The sequence below is a fragment of the Branchiostoma lanceolatum genome, chromosome 3, assembly GCF_035083965.1.
Source record: "Branchiostoma lanceolatum isolate klBraLanc5 chromosome 3, klBraLanc5.hap2, whole genome shotgun sequence".
NCBI classification, from domain to species: Eukaryota; Metazoa; Chordata; class Leptocardii; order Amphioxiformes; family Branchiostomatidae; genus Branchiostoma; species Branchiostoma lanceolatum.
The window spans coordinates 4,603,366-4,626,014 of record NC_089724.1 but is presented as its reverse complement, the minus strand read 5'-3'; the positions used below and the strand labels follow the sequence as shown (position 1 = coordinate 4,626,014).

The following is a 22,649-nucleotide window of genomic DNA, read 5'->3' as shown; positions in this document are numbered from 1 at the left end:
TTACCCGCCAAGGCTATTACAACTCTCAAACCTTGAACTTAACAGAGTCTCAGCATTGTCCATAGCCCACATTTCATACCATTTTGTACCACCTTGTAGCTTCATGTAAAAAGTTTGCACCATTGGCCTCATATCCCGCGATTCTGTGTGGTTTCATGTTGTTTTGAAGCATCTTTCAAATCCTGTGTACAACTAAGGAAGAGGTTGAGGAGACTTAGGGTTGTATTTTGTAACCTTCGACCTACATATACAATTCTGATTGACCATTGTGATGATTCATTAAGTTTACAAAATCATGATAATCAATAAGTACCCTTACATTTATTACACGACTGTATAAACTCATCGGATGCCATTGGCATTGTAGCTACACTGAGGCCTTTGAATTTTTTTTTTTTTTCAGGCCAATTTGTAACATTTGCAATTGCTAGCCGCTACCTTGTAGCTACAGGCCTGTTTGATTTTTTTTTTTCTTCAGGCCATTGTAACGTTTACAATTGCTCTAACTAGTAAGTCTAAGCCACTACTTATTGGAGATTTTTAAGAGAGCTACATCTCTAAGACTGTATAACATTTCTAACTCTTTCCATTCAACTTTAACAACTTAGTACAGTTAACAATACTATAACTAGACTACTACTACAACTAACTTATCTTATCCTTACCTAATTATAACCTGAATTAACTAGTACTAACTATCCTACTACTGCTACTACTAACTAGTCTACTAATACTAGTCTACCCTACTGCTACCGCTACCAAGGAGGTAATAGAACCTCTAAACTAAACTTTGTGTGACAGAGGGGGACTAATACAGGTGAACGACCCTCCAGCTATCCCGTCGAGTCCCACTTGTCTCCCGTACCTCTCCGTCACACTTTAAAGTACAAGCGGAGTACTCGCTAAACTAAAGAGAAACATTTAATGTTATATCAATTATGCAAATTAGGGCTGTTTAGCATATGGCAAGGAAGACCCTATGTTCCTGTGACATAGTTAAATTATGCAAAATTTAGGGCTGTTTCAGCGAGGAAAGCCCTTTGTGACATAAACAGTTACTGTACCTTATCTACTAGTTAGATTATGCAAACTAGGGCTGTTTTAGCAAGGAAAGCCCTTTGTTCCTAACTGGGATATATTCATTCATTCATTCATTCATTTATTCACTCATTCATTTATTCATTCATTCTTATGATTATGCAAATTACGGCCATTTAGCGTGTAGCAAGGAAGACCGTCATTCCTAACTGTGACATTTATCCATTCATTCCTTCATTCATTCATGTAACTGTTGGTAAAGTGAAACATATTTTGATAAACACTATAAATCATGAATGTCAATCTTAGACTAAATGTTTATGAGTGATTTTTCCTTCAAAGTTCTGATCAGATCTCATTCATGTTATAGCATGGAAGATGATATGATCTCATATTGCTATATACTTGACTTTCTTTGTCCTCATTGTGGATCAGGATCTGTGAGCTTGCATGTTACTTCTAAGTCTTAACATTGATTCAGATAGTATACTCTTAACATCGATTCAGATAGTATGCTCTTAACATTAATTCAGATAGTATGCTCTTAACATTAATTCAGATAGTATACTCTTAACATGGATTCAGACAGTATACTCTTAGCGTTGATGCGGATAGTATACCCTCCTATCTTAGATGCTGCTTTGGGGACTTTTAAGTTTTATTTTCATTTGCGTTTTGTTTCCCTTCTTTTTCGTCTTATTTTGTTTGTTTGTTTGTTTGTTTGTTTGTTTTTGTTGTTGTTGTTGCTCGACCACATCCAGGCAGTGATAATGGGCATGATGATGACCAGTGGTTATGTAGCTTCTTCTACCAGGTATGCCATGGTCTCTCTCTCGGTCGTAGACGACATGAACTTCTGGCTGTTGCAGCTGATCATACCAGGTGAGTCTTGGTCTATCCAAGGAGGTTATCTGCGGGTGGCAGTCGATACCAACTTCGTTTTTTTTTTTGAAGGAAGGTGGTACCTCTGGCTGTTGCAGCTGATCATACCAGGTGAGTCTTGGTCTATCCAAGGAGGTTATCTGCGGGTGGCAGTCGATACCAACTTCGATTTTTTTTTTTGAAGGAAGATGGTACCTCTGGCTGTTGCAGTTGATCATACCAGGTGAGTCTTGGTCCAAGGAGGTTATCTGCGGGTGGTAGTCGATACCAACTTTGAATTTTTGTTTGAAGGAAGGAAGGTGGCACCTCTGGCTGTTGCAGCTGATCGTAACAGGAATATCTTTGACTATAATGTCTTGGCACGTTGATGGCGAATCCGTGGTTGGTGACGGAGTACTGCACACACAGGTTGATGGTGTCAGCGCGCAGAGGGTCTGGCCGGAACGTTCCACCACGAGATTCACCATAACCTGAAAAATGTAAAGACGCATGATATAAGCTGACCTATTCATACATGTACAACCTGTTGATAATTACAAGACCAGGTTACAATCCAAAACACAACAGGGTTACAGGTAAGTCCTAAACTACGCACAAAAAGTTTGGAAACTTTACTTTGGTTGATCATATTTCCGTTGTTTCTTGATCAATTTCAATGCATTATACATTGTTGGAAAGTCTGTAGAGCCTCTCAGGGGTCAGGGGTCACAGACCAACATGGCGGCTTTCTTGAAGAACCCAGCACTGAGGACAAGATTTCATCGCCATTCCCCGCGGGGGTTATCTCCAGAGGCCAATATGTTATGCCAGCACGTACTGTAGCCAGGGCTTAGAGTTATTTTGGTTTCACTGTTGTTTTCTTATCATTAGATAGATCAGACTGACAATCTTCCCTCCGTACAGCAGGGCGCCCCCCTCCCACGCCATTTTGTTTTGTGTTCTACCAACGTTTTCTTTCTTTATCCTCTAAAAAACGTGACCCCAAACCCCCAACCAACGCTTGGACTGCCATTCAGCAAGGCAGGAACCACGACCTGCTACCCTAGCCAGGGTTAAGGTGGAAACCTCGGAACGCAGCAAGGCGGATTCGTGCGGGTACAGCGCACGACGCTGGACAACCGCCAGGGTCAACTGGCTCCGAGGTCAGTAAGCGAGTCACTGCTATATGTAGGCGTGGCGAGCCACATATTTACCCGCAGCCAGGAGAAAAGGTACGAGAGATGAAGTGTAATTCCAGTACTGAAAGTGATAGTGGAAGACAGTTCAAGAAAGGCCTGTCAACACCTTCACAGTCCTTCAAAGTGGCTACACTTAACTGTAGAACCCTGCAGACGGCTTCAGCTAAGACTGAACTTGATAAACTAATGCTTGACTATGACATATCCGCAATTCGTATCCAAGAACATCGTTTTGTACGTTTAGGGGATGAACCCGACATTGTCATTCATAATTTGGGAGGCACAACCCTGTTTACAGCATCAGCAGTTAGAAATTCCACAGGTGCGTCCATCAGAGGAGCAGGCATTCTCATAAAGTCTAGCCTACTCCCACTCCTGCTCTCGGTGAAAAAGCTTGATGAACGCATTGTGTTAGCGACATTCAAAGGAAACCCCAAAACTGCTCTTGCCATGCTCCTCATAATTGTTCATCCGAAGACGATATCACTGTTTTCTATGAAAAGTTGAGCAATGTTGTCCAGGATATTCCCCTTCATTCAATGCTGATCATTGGTGGGGATATGAATGCCCAAATTGCCGAGGGTTTTTCATTGCACAAATCCACCAATCAAAATGGTCGCCTCCTGAATGCTTTTGTTGAGCAGCATAGCCTCATAATTGGCAACATTTCTTTCCGCAAGTCTGCAAAGAAGCTATGGACTCACAGATCACCAAAGGAATCACTCTTTCCCAGATTGACTATTGCATTTATTGCAAACGATGGCGAAACAGTATCACAGATTGCCAGGCTTACTCGTCGTCAAACCCAGTGGGTAGCGACCACCGTATTGTGACCATCTCAGTCAGACTTAGTCTTAGACACTCAAAGCCAAAAGCTGCCAAGAAGCTATTCTGGAAAGCTGTGATCACAGATAATGTATTGCATCCAAGATTGATGACACTTGTCACAAGTTTTGAAAACCTCCCTCCGGATGAGCAAAATTATAGCGCATTTATTAAAATTGCCAACGAAACCGGCGGGGAACTACTACCAAACAAACCCCGCAGACCACAAGCCACCAGGGACTTAGACCCAGTGGTCGCAGCACGTAAGGCAACACTTAGAGCCACAACCTGTAACATTCAAGCAACCCAAACTTTCCTACGTAAAACATTTGACACGCAAGAGGACAGAAGAATCAATGAAATTCTGCATTATTTCAAATCTCCTGATGACCCATCCAACATAAAGAATGCTTGGGAACTTGTAAAAAACTATTTCTGGCTATGGGGAAGATCAAATCCTGGGAAAACCACTTCAAGAACCTTCTGAACTCAAACACTGAATCAGTAACTAACACAATTCCAATCCAAAAAGTAGTGGACATTAACATAGAAATCAAAAGTGGAGATCTCTCTCAAGAAGAGGTCGATCTTGCTGTACATCAGGTGAAGCTCGAAAAGGCCTCTGGGCTTGACGGCCTGCCACTGGAATTCTGGAGAATGCCTGGTGTAAGGAGAGTGTTGCTCCACTTCTGCAACGACACCTACAATGGGAAGCGCCCAAAGGAATGGGGAGTATCCGGGATTGTTCCAATCCCTAAGAAGGGGGACCTTCGATCCGTGGACAATTATAGAGGTATCTCATTATCACAAACTGCATGTAAAGTGTATAACCGTTGCCTGCTTAACAGGATTTGCCCTATTATTGATGTAATCCTTCACCCAAATCAAAATGGCTTCCGCCAAGGCCGATCTACTAAATCACACATTCTTGCGCTGCGTCGCATTGTTGAAGAACTAAGAAATTTTGACAAAGAAGCTGTAACAGTTGTAGTATTCATCGACTTTCATAAAGCTTGCCTTTAGATTGTATCAACGGCAGCAAAATGTTTAAGATCCTAGACATTGTTAATCCTAGACATTGTTAATGCTATTATTAGCTGCTGTCATGCTATAGCTGTCATGTATAGAGACACCTCTGCAGTAGTTATTACACCAGATTGAGAGACTGATATGTTTAGCATTGACACTGGTGTACTGCAAGGGGACCCTTGGCCCCGTTTCTGTTCATTATATGTCTAGATTATGCCCTAAGGTACTCGATTTCAGACACTGATCGTTTTACCCTCCGCCGTCGTAGTAGTAGTCGCTACCCTGCCGAAGTGCTTGCCGATATTGACTTCGCGGGTGACATCGGCCCACCCGAAAACTCACTACTTTTTGCACAAATATTGCTTAACAAAGTAGAAGTGGCATGTCAGGCCATCGGCTTATATCTAAACCCATCCAAAACGAAATACATGCATTTGAACCCAACATCTTCAGAGCAACTAACTGCATCTGACGCCTCTGAAATCGAGCGTGTAGCTGACTTCAAGTATTTAGGGGGCTATACTGACTCAGGGAGAGATATGGAGTGCAGGATTGCTCAAGCTTGGAGTTCCCTCCATTCTCTACAAAAGATATGGAAATAAAGCTCCTATTAGGAAGCAAACAAAAACCAATGTGTTTAAAGCCTGTACCAAGACCATTCTACTTAATCTACAGCTCTGAGTCATGGGCCATGAGTGTAGCCCAGAGTAAGAAAAGTACTTACACAAGAATGTTGAGAATGGTATACAATGTATCTTGGAGAAGCCATCTAACAAATAAGCAACTGTATGGTTCTCTGCCACCCATTTCCTCAGTTGTGCGACGACGACGGCTCGCCCTGGCGGGGCATGTTGTTCGCAGTGACGAGCCTGCCGGGCGACTAATGCAGTGGCTACCCGAGGGAAAACGCAGAGTTGGAAGACCTCACACAACTTTAATGACATTGATCGAAAGATGACACTGGACTCTCGGGGACTGCATTATTTTCCATCATGAAGGACAGATTGTACTGGAAAAACTTTATTGATTGTATCTCACCGGAGTAAATCCAGATGAACAATGATGATGATGGAAAGTCTTGTAATTTCCTTTCCTATGATACCCAACGCATTATAATTGCAATCTCATGGACCGAGCACCAGGCCTGCTTACGCCAGTGAGTTGTAGAAGAAAAGTGTCCAAATTTCCATGCTAGTGTCAAACACTCAGCTCAGCGCCAAACCCATTTGTGGTGGTGTTGTCCACATTGTGAATGGAACAGTGTGTGGAGGAATGTTATATTCACAGCTACAGATAAGAGTAAATTTATTTAGACTGTTGGATGGATAAATGAAAGTGTGGGCAACGAGGAGAACCCTAAGCTTACAGTTGCACAGATAGACTGACTGATTGTTTTTTTGGAGTCTGTGTCATGGTGTGGGGCAGTACTACGTTAACTGCCAGAGGAAAAAACAGGCTAATCATCTTAAGCAACCTTGATGTGTCAAGACATAGAGACACCTTTCTCAATCCAGTCACATTTCCAAGATCCTTACCTCTGCAAAAGATCTGCAAGATGATGGTGCACGTCCATACAGAATGAGAGTAATTTCAGACCACCTACAGGATGCAGGAATACAGAGGATAGAATGGCCCTCCTGCAGCCCAGATCTCAACAGAATTGAACACAGTCTCAGACTCTGTGATCAATGATCAGCTTGGGCGAGCTGTGCATGCAAGAATGATCAAAAGAAGAACACTGGTCGACCTGCGACGACTCCTTGTGGAAGAATAGCCAGGGGCCGCGTAACAAAACTGGTGACCAGCATGAGGAGGATGTGCTGGGCTATGGTGACAGTGCATGGCTTGTTTACTCAGTATTAAGCCATGCATGGCCACCTTATTCATAACTGAGGCTCCTTTACGCATTTTTTTTGTTTGGATGAAGACTATCCTTGGCTTTCATATTACTGTGTTTTGTTGATTTAAGTTTCATATTACCCTCGTACAAAAGCACGTGCTACCAGCAGATGAAAAAAAAATACTGAATTGAGCGTTTAACATTTAGTAGGGTAATCTGGGTACTTTTTTTATGTGACCTGCTCGCATAAGCAGGTCTGGTGCTCGTTGCATTAATTTACAACCATATTAAGTTTGGTATCATGGGAAAGAAAATCACACAGGCTTTGTAATGATATATAAATCATTGAAATTGATCAAGAAACAACAGAGATATGATCGACCAAAGTTAAGTTTCCAAACTTTTTGTGCTGAGTGTATATTCCCAAGTTGGTTGGTGTCAGTAAGTTGGTAGAAAAGTTTCCAGATAAAGCTTTAAGATTCACAAGTGCATGCGTTTCTTTCAGACAGAGAATTACAAGCAATGCCACATTTCCCCGAAATATAGTACGTTTACATGTGTAAGTGCGTTTTACAGGAAAATGTTGTCTGTAACAGCTTCTGAAAACGTTTTCTTTTAGTTTTTAAGACAGCATTTTACTGGAAAATGTTAGTTATAATAGCTTCTAAAAATGGTTTCTTTTGATTTCTAAGGAGGGCATTTTACAGGAAAATGTTCGTGATAGCTTCTAACGTGTTTTCTCTCAGTTTCTGAGAAGGACGTACCTTCAGGTTGTCCATCAGCACAACGTCTGTGCCGTCGTACTGCACAGTGATGGCCACAGTCTTCTTACAGACCTGGAAAGCCGTGCTTGTTGGCGGAGCAGCGGGCCAGGATGTAGCTGCAGTTGGACTAGGTGGTAGTTGAAGCCATAGCAGAAGCCTGTAGGACGGGTGGTATCAAATAATGTGTCAATCGTATACGTCGTAACAACGAGAAACGTAGGCAAACACAAAAGTTAAACACGGAAAACCTGTTTAAAAGAGGCTATGGCCATAGATTTGTATTAGAAATAGTAGTTACATGGCACAGTTTTTTTAAAGGGAGAAAACAAGGAAGAAGCAGTGATATAGAAGGACAGTGATATTTTCGTATGTTAGATTGAATGAATTCAAAATCGAGTGACGAATACTTACAGTTACTTAGTACACTCCTTTGGAGCGACGCACTTTCCGTTCTTCATGACCATGTTGCCTGGGCCGAACCAGCCAGACACCGGTGCTACACGGCACTCAGTAACCTCGTTCATCATGTTCTCGCAAGTTGTTGGGCAGCCAGGGCCGGCCTCATGCCAGATCATCAAGTACTCGCACTTGCCAGCTACGCATTAAAACAAAGGATGCATAAAAACTTTGCACACGGCAGTTTCATCCTGTAGAAATCTGACTGTTGAAACCATATGTCAGTCAATGCAGCACATTCCAAGGAACACTGGAGATCTCTTTGAATATGTGCCTATGACACTTAGCATTTGCGACTTAATCTGGGTAACTGGGTAAATTCCACTCCAAGCACAACAATTGAATAAAAGGCATAACAAGGTACAAAATTGAAAAAGAAGAGAACTTACAACGACACTTTGGTGTCCTCCAGTCCAATCTGACGCCTGCATCCCTACAGCTGGTAGCACATGACGTCATAGAGCAGCATCTCCAATCTTCAGCCGAGTCTCCCTTCTCCAGGCATGTGCAGACATCCTCCAGACACATCTTCTGTGTTTCTCACACAGACGGCATCAGATCTGTCAGAACATGGCCTGTTTAGTTGTACAGTTGATCTTGCTTGGCCAGGCTGAACGGGGTCTGGGGCTTCTCCAAACAGCAGGGTGGTGCTGGAGATGAACTTGATGGAGCAAATATTGTCCGTGTTCTGCTGCATAGCTAGTCTGATGTTGAATTACTTTGGATGGAGAGTCCCGCTGGTCCTCATCATGTCTAGACTATTTGCACGGCATATCCGAATCCTATAATCTGACGTGCGAACTCAGAAAATGGTGCGTGCCTCCTCTGGGCTGAATGTCAGACTAATTTACGACAACAAAACTCAACACCGAGTGAAGAGCTCCACTTTGAAGTCGTCAAGAGTTCTACGGCAGTCTGACATCAAAACTTGACGTACAGTGGAATACGCTTTTTTTTTGGAGGAGTAATGTCTAGTCTAGCAATCGGAGCGGTAGCATGGCCGATACAGACTGGAGGATATCTACACCATGCTGGACAGGTGTTTCTGGCAACGGTTGGCTTGGACTGAGAGTTGGCTTGGTTGTAAAGTTGGCTGTTGCATCATCTCAGAGTAATTTTTTAAGCGTCTCAGAGACTTCAATTGTCACATAGACGGTTGTAAGTCAGATGTGCGTTTCTCGGACAGATGGATGTAAGCACATAGAAATTGATGATTGCGTGCAGAAATCGCAGATTGGCGCGTTGATGGCAAATCTGTTGTTGGTAACGGAGTACTCCACTCGCAGGTTAATGGTGTCAGTACGCAGAGTCAAGGTCTGGCCGGACGTTCCACCACGAGATCACCCACTGTGACTGTGACACCAGCCATTGCACCATTCACCATAACCTGAAAAATGTAAAGACGCATGATATAAGCTGACCTATTCATACAACCTGTTGATAATTACAACACCAGGTTACAATGCGAAACACAACACGGGTTACATGTAAGTCCTATATTCCCAAGTTGGTTGGTGTCAGTTTGTTGGTAGAAAAGTTTCCAGACAAAGCTTTAAGATTTACAAGTGCATGCGTTTCTTTCAGACAGGGAATTATAAGGAATGCCACATTTCTCCCGTTTTACAGGAAAATGTTTTTTGTGATAACTTCTAAACGCATTTTCTCTCAATTTGTAAGGAGGACGTACCTTCAGATTGTCCATCAGCACAACCTCCGTGCCGTCATACAGCACAGTGATGGCCTGCTTGCAGTTTGCGCTGGCAGTCTTCTTATAGACCTGGCCATCCTGCATCACCTCAAAGCCGTGCTTTTTGGCAGAGCTTTTGGCCAGGACATAGTTGCAATTGGACTGGTAGTTGAAGAACTTGTCGTGGAACGTGTGGTAGCGTTGAAGCCATAGCAGAAGCCTGTAGGACGAGCGATATAAAATAACGTGTCAATCGTATACATCGTAACAATGAGAAACGAAGGCAAGCACAAAAGTTGACAATGGAAAACGTGTTTAACAGAGGCTATGGCCATAGATTTGTATTAGAAATAGTAGTAACATGGCACAGTTTTCTAGAAAGAGAAAAAAGGAAGGAGCAGTGATATAAACGGACAGTGATATTTTCGTATTTTGATTGAATGAAAATCGAGTGACGAAATACTTACAGTTAGCACTCTCTTCAGGAGCGACACACTTTCCGTTATTCATGACCATGTTGCCTGGGCAGAACCAGCCAGACACCGGTGCTACACGGAACTCAGTAACCTCGTTCATCATGTTCTCGCAAGTTGTTGGGCAGCCAGGGCCGGCCTCATGCCAGATCATCGGGTACTCGCACTTGCCAGCTACGTATCAAAACAAAGGATGCATAAAAACTTTGCACACAGCAGTTTCATTCCTGTAGAAATCTGACCGTTGAAACCATATGTCAGTCCATGCAGCACATTCCCAGGAACGCGGGAGATGTCTTTGAATATGTGCCTATGACACTTAAGCATTTGTGACTTAATCTGGGTAACTGGGTAAATTCCACTCAAAGCACAACACATGAAAAAAAAGGCATAACAAGGTACGAAATTGAAAAAGAAGTGAACTTACGACGCTTTGGTGTCCTCCAGTCCAATCTGACGCCTGCATTCCTACAGCTGGTAGCATATGACGTCATAGAGCAGCATCTGCAATCTTCAGCCGAGTCTCCCTTCTCCAGGCATGCGCAGACGTCCTCCAGACACGTCTTCTGTGTTTCTCACACAGACGGCATCAGATCTGTCAGAACATGGCCTGTTTAGTTGTACAGTTGATCTTGCTTGGCCAGGCTGAACGGGGTCTGGGGCTTCTCCAAACAGCAGGGTGGTGTTGGAGATGAACTTGATGGAGCAAATATTGTCCGTGTTCTGGTGCATAGCTAGTATGATGTTGAATTACTTTGGATGGAGAGTCCCGCTGGTCCTCATCATGTCTAGACTATTTGCACGGCATATCTGAATCCTATAATCTGACGTGCGAACTCAGAAAATGGGTCGTGCTTCCTCTGGGCTGAATGTCAGACTAATTTACGACAACAAAACTCAACACCAAGTGAAGAGCTCCACTTTGAAGTCGTCAAGAGTTCTACGGCAGTCTGACATCAAAACTTGACGTACAGTGGAATACGCTTTTTTTTTTGAGGAGTAATGTCTAGTCTAGCAATCCGAGCGGTAGCATGGCCGATATAGACTGAAGGATATCTACACCATGCTGGACAGGTGTTGGTGGCAAGGGTTGGCTGGACTGAGGGTTGGCTCGGTTGTAGAGTATGTTGTATCATCTCAGAGCAACTTTTTAAGTGTCTCAGAGCATTCAATTGTCACATAGATGGTTGTAAGTCAGATGTGCGTTTCTCGGACAGACGGATGTAAGCACGTAGAAATCGATGAATGCGCGTAGAAATCACAGATTGGCGCGTTGATGGAAAATCTGTTGTTGGTAACGGAGTACTCCACTCGCAGGTTGATGGTGTCAGCACGCAGAGCCAAGGTCTGGCCGGAACGTTCAACCACAAGATCAACAATTCTGTTGTTGGTAACGGAGTACTCCACTCGCAAGTTAATGGTGTCAGTACACAGAGTCAAGGTCTGGCCGGACGTTCCACCACGAGATCACCCACTGTGACTGTGACACCAGCCATTGCACCGTTCACCATAACCTGAAAAATGTAAATACACAATGTCATAAGCTGACCTATTCATACAACCTGTTGATAATTACAACACCAGGTTACAATGCGAAACACAACACGGGTTACATGTAAGGACTATATTCCCAAGTTGGTTGGTGTCAGTATGTTGGTAGAAAAGTTTCCAGACAAAGCTTTAAGATTTACAAGTGCATGCGTTTCTTTCAGACAGGGAATTATAAGGAATGCCACATTTCTCCCGTTTTACAGGATTTTGTTTTTTGTGATAACTTCTAAACGCATTTTCTCTCAATTTGTAAGGAGGACGTACCTTCAGATTGTCCATCAGCACAACGTCCGTGCCGTCATACAGCACAGTGATGGCCTGCTTGCAGTTTGCGCTGGCAGTCTTCTTATAGACCTGGCCATCCTGCATCACCTCAAAGCCGTGCTTTTTGGCAGAGCTTTTGGCCAGGACATAGTTGCAATTGGACTGGTAGTTGAAGAACTTGTCGTGGAACGTGTGGTAGCGTTGAAGCCATAGCAGAAGCCTGTAGGATGAGCGATATCAAATAACGTGTCAATCGTATACATCGTAACAATGAGAAACGTAGGCAAGCACAAAAGTTGACAATGGAAAACGTGTTTAACAGAGGCTATGGCCATAGATTTGTATTAGAAATAGTAGTTACATGGCACAGTTTTCTAGAAAGAGAAAAAAAGGAAGAAGCAGTGATATAAAAGGACAGTGATATTTTCGTATGTTAGATTGAATGAAAATCGAGTGACGAATACTTACAGATAGTACTCTCCTCAGGAGCGACACACTTTCCGTTCTTAATGACCATGTTGCCTGGGCAGAAGCGGCCAGACACCGGTGCTACACGGCACTCAGTAACCTCGTACATCATGTTCTCGTAAGTTGTTGGGCTGGCCTCACGCCAGATCATTGGGTACTCGCACTTGCCAGCTATGTATCAAAACAAAGGATGCATAAAAACTTTGCACACAGCAGTTTCATTCTGTAGAAATCTGACTGTTGAAACCATTATGTCAGTCAATGCAGCACATTCCCAGGAACACTGGAGATCTCATTGAATATATGTCTATGACACTTATATATTTAAGCATTTGCGACTTATACTGGGTAACTGGGTAAATTCCACTCTAAGCACAACAAATTTAAAAAAAAGGCATAACAAGGTACAAAATTGAAAAAAGAAGAGAACTTACAGGTGTCGGTGGCAACGATGGCTTGGACTGAAGAGTTGGCTTGGTTGTAGAGTTGGCTGTTGCATCATCTCAGGGCAACTTTTTGAGCATCTCAGAGCATTAATGTCTCAGCTGCAGTTGGACTGGTAGTTGAAGAACTTGCCATCGAACATGTGGTAGTCAGGAGCGTTGAAGCCATAGCAGAAGCCTGTACGACGGGTGGTATCAAACAACGTGTCAATTATATACGTCGTAACAACGAGAAACATAGGCAAATACAAAAGTTGACGAAAACGTGTTTAACAGAGGCTATGGCCATAGATTTGTATTAGAAATAGTTAAATTACATGGCACAGTTTTTTTAAGGGAGAAAACATTCAAGGAAGAAACAGTGATATTTTAGTATAATGTTAGATTGAATGAAAATTGAGTGACGACTACTTACAGTAAGTACACTCCTCTGGAGCGACACATTTTCCGTTCTTCATGACCATGTTGCTTGGGTAGAAGCAGCCAGACACCGGTGGTACACTGCACTCAGTAACCTCGTCTGTCATGTTCTCACAAGTTGTTGGGCAGCCAGGGCCGGCCTCACGCCAGATCATCGGGTACTTGCACTGTCTTGACAGCTACGTATTAAAACAAAGGATGCATAAAAACTTTGCACACGGCAGTTTCATCCTGTAGAAATCTGAGCGTTGAAACCATATGTCAGTCAATGCAGCACATTCCCAGGAACACGGGAGATCTCTTATATGTGCCTACGACACTTAAGCATTTGCGACTTAAACTGGGTATTTTTAGCTGGGTAAATTTTGCTCCAAGCACAACATATGAAAAAAAAGCATAACAAGGAACAAAATTGACAAAGAAGAGAACTTACGACAACACTTTGGTGTCCTCCAGTCCAATCTGACGCTTGCATTCCTACAGCTGGTAGCATATGATGTCATAGAGCAGCATCTCCAATCTTCAGCCGAGTCTCCCTTCTCCAGGCATGTGCAGACGTCCTCCAGACAGATCTTCTGTATTTCTCACACAGACGGCATCAGATCTGTCAGAACATGGCCTGTTTAGTTGTACGGTTGATCTTGCTTGGCCAGGCTGAACGGGGTCTGGGGCTTCTCCAAACAGCAGGGTGGTGTTGGAGATGGACTTGACGGTGCAAATATCGTGTTCTGCTGCACATGTACAGCTAGTCCGATGTTGAATTGCTTTGGATGGAGAGTCCCGCTGGTCCTCATCATGTCTAGACTATTTGCACGGCATATCCGAATCCTATAATCTGACGTGCGGACTCAGAAAATGGGTCGTGCCCCCTCTGGGCTGAATGTCAGACTAATTTACGACAACAAAACTCAACACCGAGTGAAGAGCCCCACTTTGAAGTCGTTCTACGGCAGTCTGACATCAAAACTTGACGTACAGTGGAATACGCTTTTTTTTTTGAGGAGTAATGTCTAGTCTAGCAATCGGAGCGGTAGCATGGCCGATACAGACTGAAGGATATCTACACCATGCTGGACAGGTGTTGGTGGCAAGGGTTGGCTGGACTGAGGGTTGGCTCGGTCGTAGAGTAGGCTGTTGTATCATCTCAGAGCAACTTTTTAAGTGTCTCAGAGCATTCAATTGTCACATAGATGGTTGTAAGTCAGATGTACGTTTCTCGGACTGACCGATGTAAGCACATAGAAATCGATGATTGCGCGTAGAAATCGCAGATTGGCGGGTTGATGGCAAATCTGTTGTTGGTAACGGAGTACTCCACTCGCAGGTTGATGGTGTCAGCACGCAGAGCCAAGGTCTGGCCAGAACGTTCCACCACAAGATCACCCACGATGACTGGGATACCAGCCATTGCACCGTTCACCATAACCTGAAAAATGTAAAAAGTATGCATGTTATAAGCTGACCTATTTATACAACCTGTTGATAATTACAAGACCAGGTTACAATGCGAAACAAAACATGGGTAAAGTCCTTTATTCCCACGTTGGTTGGTGTCAGTATACCTTCAAGTTGGTAGAAAAGTTTCCAGATAAAGTTTTAAGATTTACAAGTGCATGCGTTTCTTTCGGAGAATTACATTCAGCAATGGCACATTTCCCCGAAATGTTCGTTTAAGTGCATTTTACAGGAAAATGTTGTTTGTAACAGCTTCTGAAAACGTTTTCTCTTAGTTTTTATATCCATGAAAACTGGAGATATAGTTTTGGGTTTGTCTGTATGTATGTCTGTCTGTCTGTCTGTCTGTGTTTCCGGACTACTGTAGTCAGCATAACTCAAGAACCTTTTGATGGATTACGATGATATTTGGTATGTGGGCAGGTGTTGTGAAGCCGAAATTCAAGGTCGATATTGGGCCCCCTGGTGACCTTGGTACTGCGGCAGAAATTCAATTTTTGTATCTCTTTACCTGGACGTGCTATGGTCTTGATTTATTGGTGCCAGATAGCTTGTGGTGCAAATGAAGAAGTGGTGTGGGTTTGGGCTCCCTAGCAACTTGCTTTGGAACTGCAGGGGCATTATTGTGAAAATCTTCTAAGGAGAATAACTGAACAAAGGAACGACAGATTTCCATGATATTTAGGATGCGGTAGCTTAGACAGAGATGTACACAATGAAGTGCAAATTATGCTAATTGGGACTTAATTTGCATAGCTAATGAGGAAAATGTATATTTGCGGTGTTTTCCATTTTATAAGACTCAAATACATGTAACATGTAGTTAATGGAAAGTGGAGCATCAAGAGATACCAATTATGCAAATGAATTCCTAATTTGCATAATTAATGCAAAAACACTGACCTGGCAGTCTCGCACCACCACAAAGCCGTGCTTGTTGGCGGAGCCGCGGCCAGGACGTAGCTGCAAGTTGCACTGGTAGTTGAAGAACTTGCCGTTGGGCGTGTGGTAGTGATCGAGGGCTGAAGCTATAGTAGAAGCCTGTAGGACAGGTGGTATCAAATAACGTGTCAATCATATGTTTACCCATATTGTATAAGATAGACTAGTACACCATATTGTATAAGATAGACGGATTAGCCTAGTAGAATGTTATCTATGTACCAGTGAATGCCTTACTCTGTACCTTGTACAATTGTTGAGCAATAAAGTTATATTATACGTCGTAACAATGAGAAACCTAGGCAAACACAAAAGTTGATCACGGAAAACCTGTTCAACACTAATCTCCAAGCAGATCCACGCCGGGCGCGAAAATCGTAGTATGCTAGCCAGAGAGGGTCCAGCCATCCAGAGAAGGTTCAGCGCCCGGCGTGGATCTGCTTGGAGATTAGTTCAACACTACTTACAGACTCTGAGGCAGAGATTTGTATTAGAAATATGCAATATACAAAGGATGCATAAAAACTTTGCACACGGCAGTTTCATCCAGTAGAAATCTGACCATTGAAACCATATGTCAGTCCATTGCAGCACATTCCCAGGAACACGGGAGTTCTCTTATATGTGCCTACGACACATTTGCTACTTAAACTGGGTAACTGGGTAAATTTCGCTCCAAGAACAACGAAATTGAAAAAAAAAGAGAACTTACGACAAGTTGACAACACTTTGGTGTCCTCCAGTCCAATCTCCAGACACATCTTCTGTGTGGTTGTGGTCAAATCTTCTGTGTTTCTTCTGTGTTTCTTCTGTGTTTCTTCCGTGTTTCTTCTGTGTTTCTTCCGTGTTTCTTCTGTGTTTCTTCTGTGTTTCTTCTGTGTTTCTTCCGTGTTTCTTCCGTGTTTCTTCTGTGTTGCTTTGTACAGTCTAATCTCGCTTCACACAAAGACTTCATCTTGATGCATAATGTCTCATCTGAGTGAATTCCTGGCATTTTTTTTTTTTTTTTTTGATCAGCAGGAAAGGTCACAGCAGATAAACTCTGAGCATTAAAGGCCGTGTTCCGTTGGCCCTGCTTTGGACGGCTCCTTCTTGACACGGAAGACAGTGTTCAAGTTATAGGCTTGCAGCTGTTCCATTAACACTGATTGATGGATATCAGAACCTGGGGTGTGGCCGAGTTTTTTTGCTTTTTTTCGTCCCGTGCAGCAATGATTTACAAATAAAACCAGTATGGTACTAAAATGAATCATCACAATTAGTCTGACCTGGAATGATTCTACGGTTTCCTTTTGTGTATCTAGGAAATGAAAGATGCATGTATAAACTGTATAATTGACAGAAATGAACACAAGGTTACGATGCATGGTCCCTCCACATGAAGCACGATAAAGATCTTCTAAGAAACATTGGACAATGCAAATGGAAGAAGTTTACAGATAGCTGAAATTTGTTGCGGATATTTCTTTGTTCTTGATTGGGAGACTCTGTTTCATTGAAACATTTGAGAACTGGAATTGCCTCTTAGGGTTAAAATCAAGTACACTAAGGGATCAACTAAATGATTCAGATAGGAATAGTTAAGTATCCTGTGTTATGAAAAGGTTTTTCTATTGCCCAAGTTCTAAAGTCTTTCCTAAGTTAACAGTGTCTAACCGGCAGGGAGGGTTGCAAACAGAATAGTCAGGAGTCACAAAAATATCAATAGGCATGTCAAAATTTCAGCTAAATACATACACCTACAGTATATGTACATCATGCATATGAGACATGAACTTTTCCAAAGACAGATTAACTCTTGAGATAAGATGTCCCATCATCATCATCATCATGCATGATTTAATCCGATGAGATACAATCAATGATGTGTAAGACACACCAACAGATCACAAATCTAAAAGTAGAATTCCAATTTAAACTTCAGTGAAGAATTGAGATGGTTGAATCCATTTGCATAGAACTTCTGGCCCCCAAAATCTATATATGGTACCCACCTCTGATTATTTTAGGAGTTCTCTAACCCCAGACCTTGTGGAAGACCCCAAAAGACATGGAGGGACAACATTAGGGAAGACAAGACGAACCGAAAGGCTGTGGCTTATGGGACTGGGCTTCACGGTCAAGTACCGGACTACGGGTAGCGTCCGTAGTCCAGTGGTTAGCGATCTTGCCTCTGGAACTAGAAGCCCCGGGTTCGAGCCCGGCTGTGTCGCTCACCCGACATGCACGCTACCGGAAAAGATCACAGTCCTTAGGACGGGACGTTAAAGCCGTGGTCCACTGTTCATTGTGCTATTCGAAAAGAGCCAGGGGAATTTTCCCGGTACAATGAACCTGTAAATACTGTACATAGCGTCTGTCTTCTTCTCTGTCACGACCAGCGGAAGATTAGCTCTTCAGTGAGCTAAAACTGGATCGAGATTACTTTCCTTACCCGTCCAGGATACACTCACGTACTACGTAGGCTTGCTAAGATGTTAAAAATCTTGTTATACTGAATGGTTTTTGCTGAATACAAATAAAAAAGGACCACACATACTGTACAGCTGAATAACTGATTTCCATGAAAATGTACCTTGCTGGCCAATATTACTGAGAAAATATTAGGAAGAAGGTCTGTGCTTACATTGTCACGAGTTGACATCACAAGTACACGTCAAGCAATCATTGCCAATTTGTCATGAATTATACAAACATAAGAGCTTAAATTATCATGTCATCTGTATCTGTATCTGTGGACGAACATCATAGCCGGTATAACCGCCCTTTGGCGTAACACACCAGCTTCGCAGGCACGCGGCGCGGCAGCAGCTGGTTATACTACACTGAACGGCCTGTCACACCTAACTTTTGCACATCTGACTGCAATCGTTCTTTGAAGTTATTTAGTGAAGGTGTTCCTACGGCTATGTCATGTTAATGACAGTATAAAATCTTTTATATTGGTGGAGACTTAACAAAAGGGGAAAGGAGGTTATTTTGAAGTGTTTCAAATTGCTTTCTGAGACAGTTTGTCCAGTGTTATTGTCTAGTAAAATGAAATTATGGAGTAACACAGTCACTACAAAGACAGCAAAACAAAAAACTATCAAGAACATTTCAAGCTTTTCAGTAATTGGCATGGTGTTTTGATGTGACAGTTTCTGCGCATAACAAATTATGTTTTCTTTCTCCATCTGCCTGTTTGGATGCAATTCTTTTGAAATATCAAGTTCTGATACAGACTTTGTGTTAGTGTGTGGCTCTACTGTCACAACCTCAGTCTGTAAACATCAGGGCTCCTGAACGCATTCAAACGACCGTTTGATGAGTGCTTCTGAACGTCTTGAACGGCCACGAACTTCTCTGTCATATGCCTGATTCATTCACTGATTGGAACGGCCTCCCGAACGCTGATGCGAACGGCCGTTCCGAACTTTGAACCGAACGGCCGTTTGGAACTGTGCAATATATTCTCTTATTAGGGTTTAAGGGTTTAATGATTGACCTATGTATCAGTGGTCAGCTATTAGCTTTAATTCGAGTAGAATGATGTTTCAACAAAATGCACAACTCCTATACATTGTACTTGAAGGAATTCCCCAAGACTTGATCTTTTGAGAAACTTCTATTACCTAGCCTGATCAAACCGCGGTTATAGCAATGCCTGTAAGCGGCCATCCCTTTGAAGGGCCCAGAGGGGCTTGGATTACAGCACCGGACAGCTGGAGTTTGCGTTATACACACTCGAACTCAAATATCATGCCCTTTTGATAACCTAATGAGACAAAAATTTGTTGCTATTTCAAGAAGGAGAGAGCTTGTTATTATCACCCGCCGCGGCTTTTTGTTCTGCCCCAATAAATCCCGCTGAGTCGTATTGTACCACATCGCTAAAATTAGTCATTCCACTTAAACTCGTCATCGCCTGGGCACGCCATCTTGCAACTAAACAATTTAGAATGCTGTCGTGCCGCGTGGGGCCTATGTAAATCAGGGTAATTAACAAGTTCATGTCAATTACAGTTTTGCCGCTTGCGGCCCACTGAGGACAATTAGGGCAGAGATTTCAAGCTCTCTCCTTTCTGTTTGATACTGAAATGCACCATGTTCTACATGTCCATTGTCCACAATCTCAAGCCTCCATATACACTGAACATTGAGGTTCAGGGTCTGAACTGAACTAGTCAGTACCAATCTCTGAGCTAGTCAGCCGTACCGTTACCATTTACGATTGTCCTCCAACTTCAAGGTAAGCATTGCGCCCCAGCCAAGTATGACCCTATTTGGCCAACATCCTTTTTTTTCTTTCAAATGGATACTAGGATTTCGGTTCGACAGAGACCACTGAACCTCAAGTTTGTGCCACTGTTTTGCGTGTAAATTGTACCACTGATCACACCATGTACCACTGAAATATCACAAGTTTTTGTAAGTGTACCACTGATAAGACCAGTTTGCAAGTTTGTTTCCCCCGAAACCGTTGAGTTTATGATGTGGATTGTTTAAGATCGCAAGAACTTTTGCATGATTAAATTCACAGAGATTTAAGAGTTTAGCTGGTGGTGGTTCGAGTTTTCGTTGAAGCAATTGCTACATGTTGCTTTAGGCTGCCCACGCAGAAAACATGTTGAACTTCGCAAGTTTGTGGTATTAAAAAGGGACGATGTTATCCTTTTTTCGCGGGCATCGTGAAGTTAGCGCTTCGCGCCGCTGCGTGCTGCTGCCGTTGGTTTACTGTAAATGCATGTGATTATGTTCAGAAAATCATGAGTGTTTGCGGTGGTTTTTGGTTTGCCGTCTAAACAAGGTATTTGGCGGGAACATTATCACACAAAGCAAGAATTTTTGCGGTGGTTTTAAGTTTAAGAGTAAAAAAACCGCAAACATTTAACCGCTGTAAAGTTAAATGCATTTACAGTAATCCGGAGGGGACCGCGAGGAGGTCGGACAGCAGACTTACCCCTCCGTTTTTTATTTTTTAAGGTTTTCTGTACTTTTTAACTATTTTTATGCTAACCTCCCCCCTGCCGCCAACCTATAAAAAAAGATTGACTATGTCAGCACTGGGGGAAGATTAACCATTTTTACATTTAGGGTTTAAAGGTTATTTTTTTTAAAGGTTTTACGTTTCTACCTGTTTTTATGCTAACCTCCCCCCTGCCGCCAACCTATAAAAAAAGATTGACTATGTCAGCACTGGGGGAAGATTAACCATTTTTACATTTAGGGTTTAAAGGTTATTTTTTTTAAAGGTTTTACGTTTCTAACTGTTTTTATGCTAACCTCCCCCCTACCGGCCAACCATGACGTTGAACCAGCAGGGGGGAGGTTAACCATTTATACATTTTAGGGTTTAAAGGTTATTTTTTGTTTATTTTCTATTTTTATCTCTTTTTGAATTGACTTTAGTCTCTGTTTAAACGTAAAGTGAAAGCAGAAAAAAAAGTTAAAATTTTTAAAGCATTGTTTGGATCAGTGGTACAATTTCAGTGGTACATTTTACACTTCTTATTAAGTTATATCTTACATCTTATATTACACTACACGTACCTCCTTCTCCACTCCTTTCGTTCCGTCACTAAACGTTCGTAAACTCAGATGCTGCTTGGTGGATGATTCACAAGTTGTCAGATCAGCATTCCACATCAGTTTTGGCACCTCCCTGTTGGAAAATCAATAATTATGTTAATTGCATATTCAATATCTCTGACCTCTCCAGCATCATCTCTAAATGTTTCATCTTAGTTACTTTTTGTACTTGTATCTGTATAATGATGATTTGTCTCATTCAAGAGAGTGCAATTGTTTGTTTTTTGTTCGTTTGAACCTTTTGTTATTCGGGAGAAGCTCAAATTGACCATTTTTGATGTCATAATGGAGGAGGAAAGGGTCAACAATACAACAAATACAAATTTTTGTTCACTGTTTCAAAATCTTATCCAGATGCTTGAGTAATTATTTCTGGCGTTTAGTTCTAATTGCTATGAAACGTATTATAAGATTAGTAAAGAAGTTGACATTCTTCCCATCTCCCCCCAAAAAACACCATCCTCTATTCTGGAAGAGTTACATAGTTCATTACAATGATATTATGGGTTGTTGGAATTAACTGTCCAGTCCAATTGGCGGAAACAGCTGTCCGGTCCGATTTCGGGGTGGAAAAAGCTGTCTGACTGTCACTGCATACAAGTATGGTTACACCCCCTAGCAGAAATTAAGAAAAGTGTAAGCAATCTGAAGTGTTACCGCATGTCATGGCATGAAGCACGCCCATTGGATACAAGCATGCAAATGCCGATGATGTGGCCGGGGAATGCGAGCGACAGTTTATGTCAATAATGGACCAATTAGACTCAGCGTGACAGCTATTTGTTTATTGGGGTGGGGTTGAATCTTGACAAATATGACAGATTATTACGCTTCGATCAAGAAACACACGGTATTGCTGCGAAATTCGGTTTGCCCACAGTATAAGCTACACACGTACAATCAAATCTTACGGGAGCCACACGATCTGCACTGAATGCAAACCTTTGGTACTGATTGCCTTACAATTAGCTCATCACGATATTGTCTTGATGGTGTCAACTCGATACATACTATCGAGGTCTCAGCACAAATAACTGGCTGTGGGAAGCTCTCTCCGACAGTCAATATCGGCACTCATATGCATAACAAAAAGTAAGTTATACCAGGTGCTAATAATGAACAGATGAAGACCGCTCTATCATATGCTAGTATACAACAAGGTTTTAAAATACAAGGCAAGCTATATTCGAATTTTGTGTTACTGTTAGGGTAAAGAAAATACTGTCAACAGGACGACACTCAAAGTACACACGCTATAAGGTACTGTACAACAATGCCTTACAGTACCTATCTCCTGTTAGAATTAGATTGTAGACTGGCCGTTGCGTGAGAATTCTTGAAATGAAATTGAACCACACAACAT

At 42.4% G+C, this 22,649-nt stretch overlaps 1 protein-coding gene across 2 annotated transcripts; it reads right to left on the bottom strand.

Moving 5' to 3' along the window:
* Window positions 1–305: 305 nt before the first annotated feature.
* Window positions 306–20,647, bottom strand: LOC136429797 (BMP-binding endothelial regulator protein-like). Of its 2 annotated transcripts, XM_066419773.1 has the most exons (10): window positions 16,428–20,647; window positions 15,677–15,814; window positions 13,752–14,744; window positions 13,314–13,497; window positions 12,890–13,076; window positions 12,456–12,626; window positions 11,988–12,207; window positions 10,600–11,686; window positions 10,167–10,346; window positions 9,722–9,919 (listed from the first exon to the last, which is right to left on the bottom strand). In XM_066419773.1, exons 8-10 carry the CDS (start codon window positions 10,664–10,666, stop codon window positions 9,804–9,806), a joined length of 363 nt encoding a protein of 120 aa, XP_066275870.1. In that variant the 5' UTR covers window positions 10,667–11,686; window positions 11,988–12,207; window positions 12,456–12,626; window positions 12,890–13,076; window positions 13,314–13,497; window positions 13,752–14,744; window positions 15,677–15,814; window positions 16,428–20,647; the 3' UTR covers window positions 9,722–9,803. The 2 variants fall into 2 exon arrangements, 1 of the variants encoding a protein (XP_066275870.1); XR_010754812.1 differs by lacking the exons at window positions 9,722–9,919; window positions 10,167–10,346; window positions 10,600–11,686 and adding an exon at window positions 306–2,390.
* Between the last annotated feature and the right edge of the window lie 2,002 nt (window positions 20,648–22,649).

Coding starts and splice junctions, on each gene's coding strand:
- LOC136429797 (XM_066419773.1), bottom strand. CDS start 10,666: ATGACGTCATATGCTACCAGCTGTAGGAATGCAGGCGTCAGATTGGAC. Junction 10,347..10,599: donor CTGGAGGACACCAAAGCGTC/GTAAGTTCACTT, acceptor TTTGATACGTAG/CTGGCAAGTGCGAGTACCCG. Junction 9,920..10,166: donor TCCTGAAGAGAGTGCTAACT/GTAAGTATTTCG, acceptor CTCGTCCTACAG/GCTTCTGCTATGGCTTCAAC.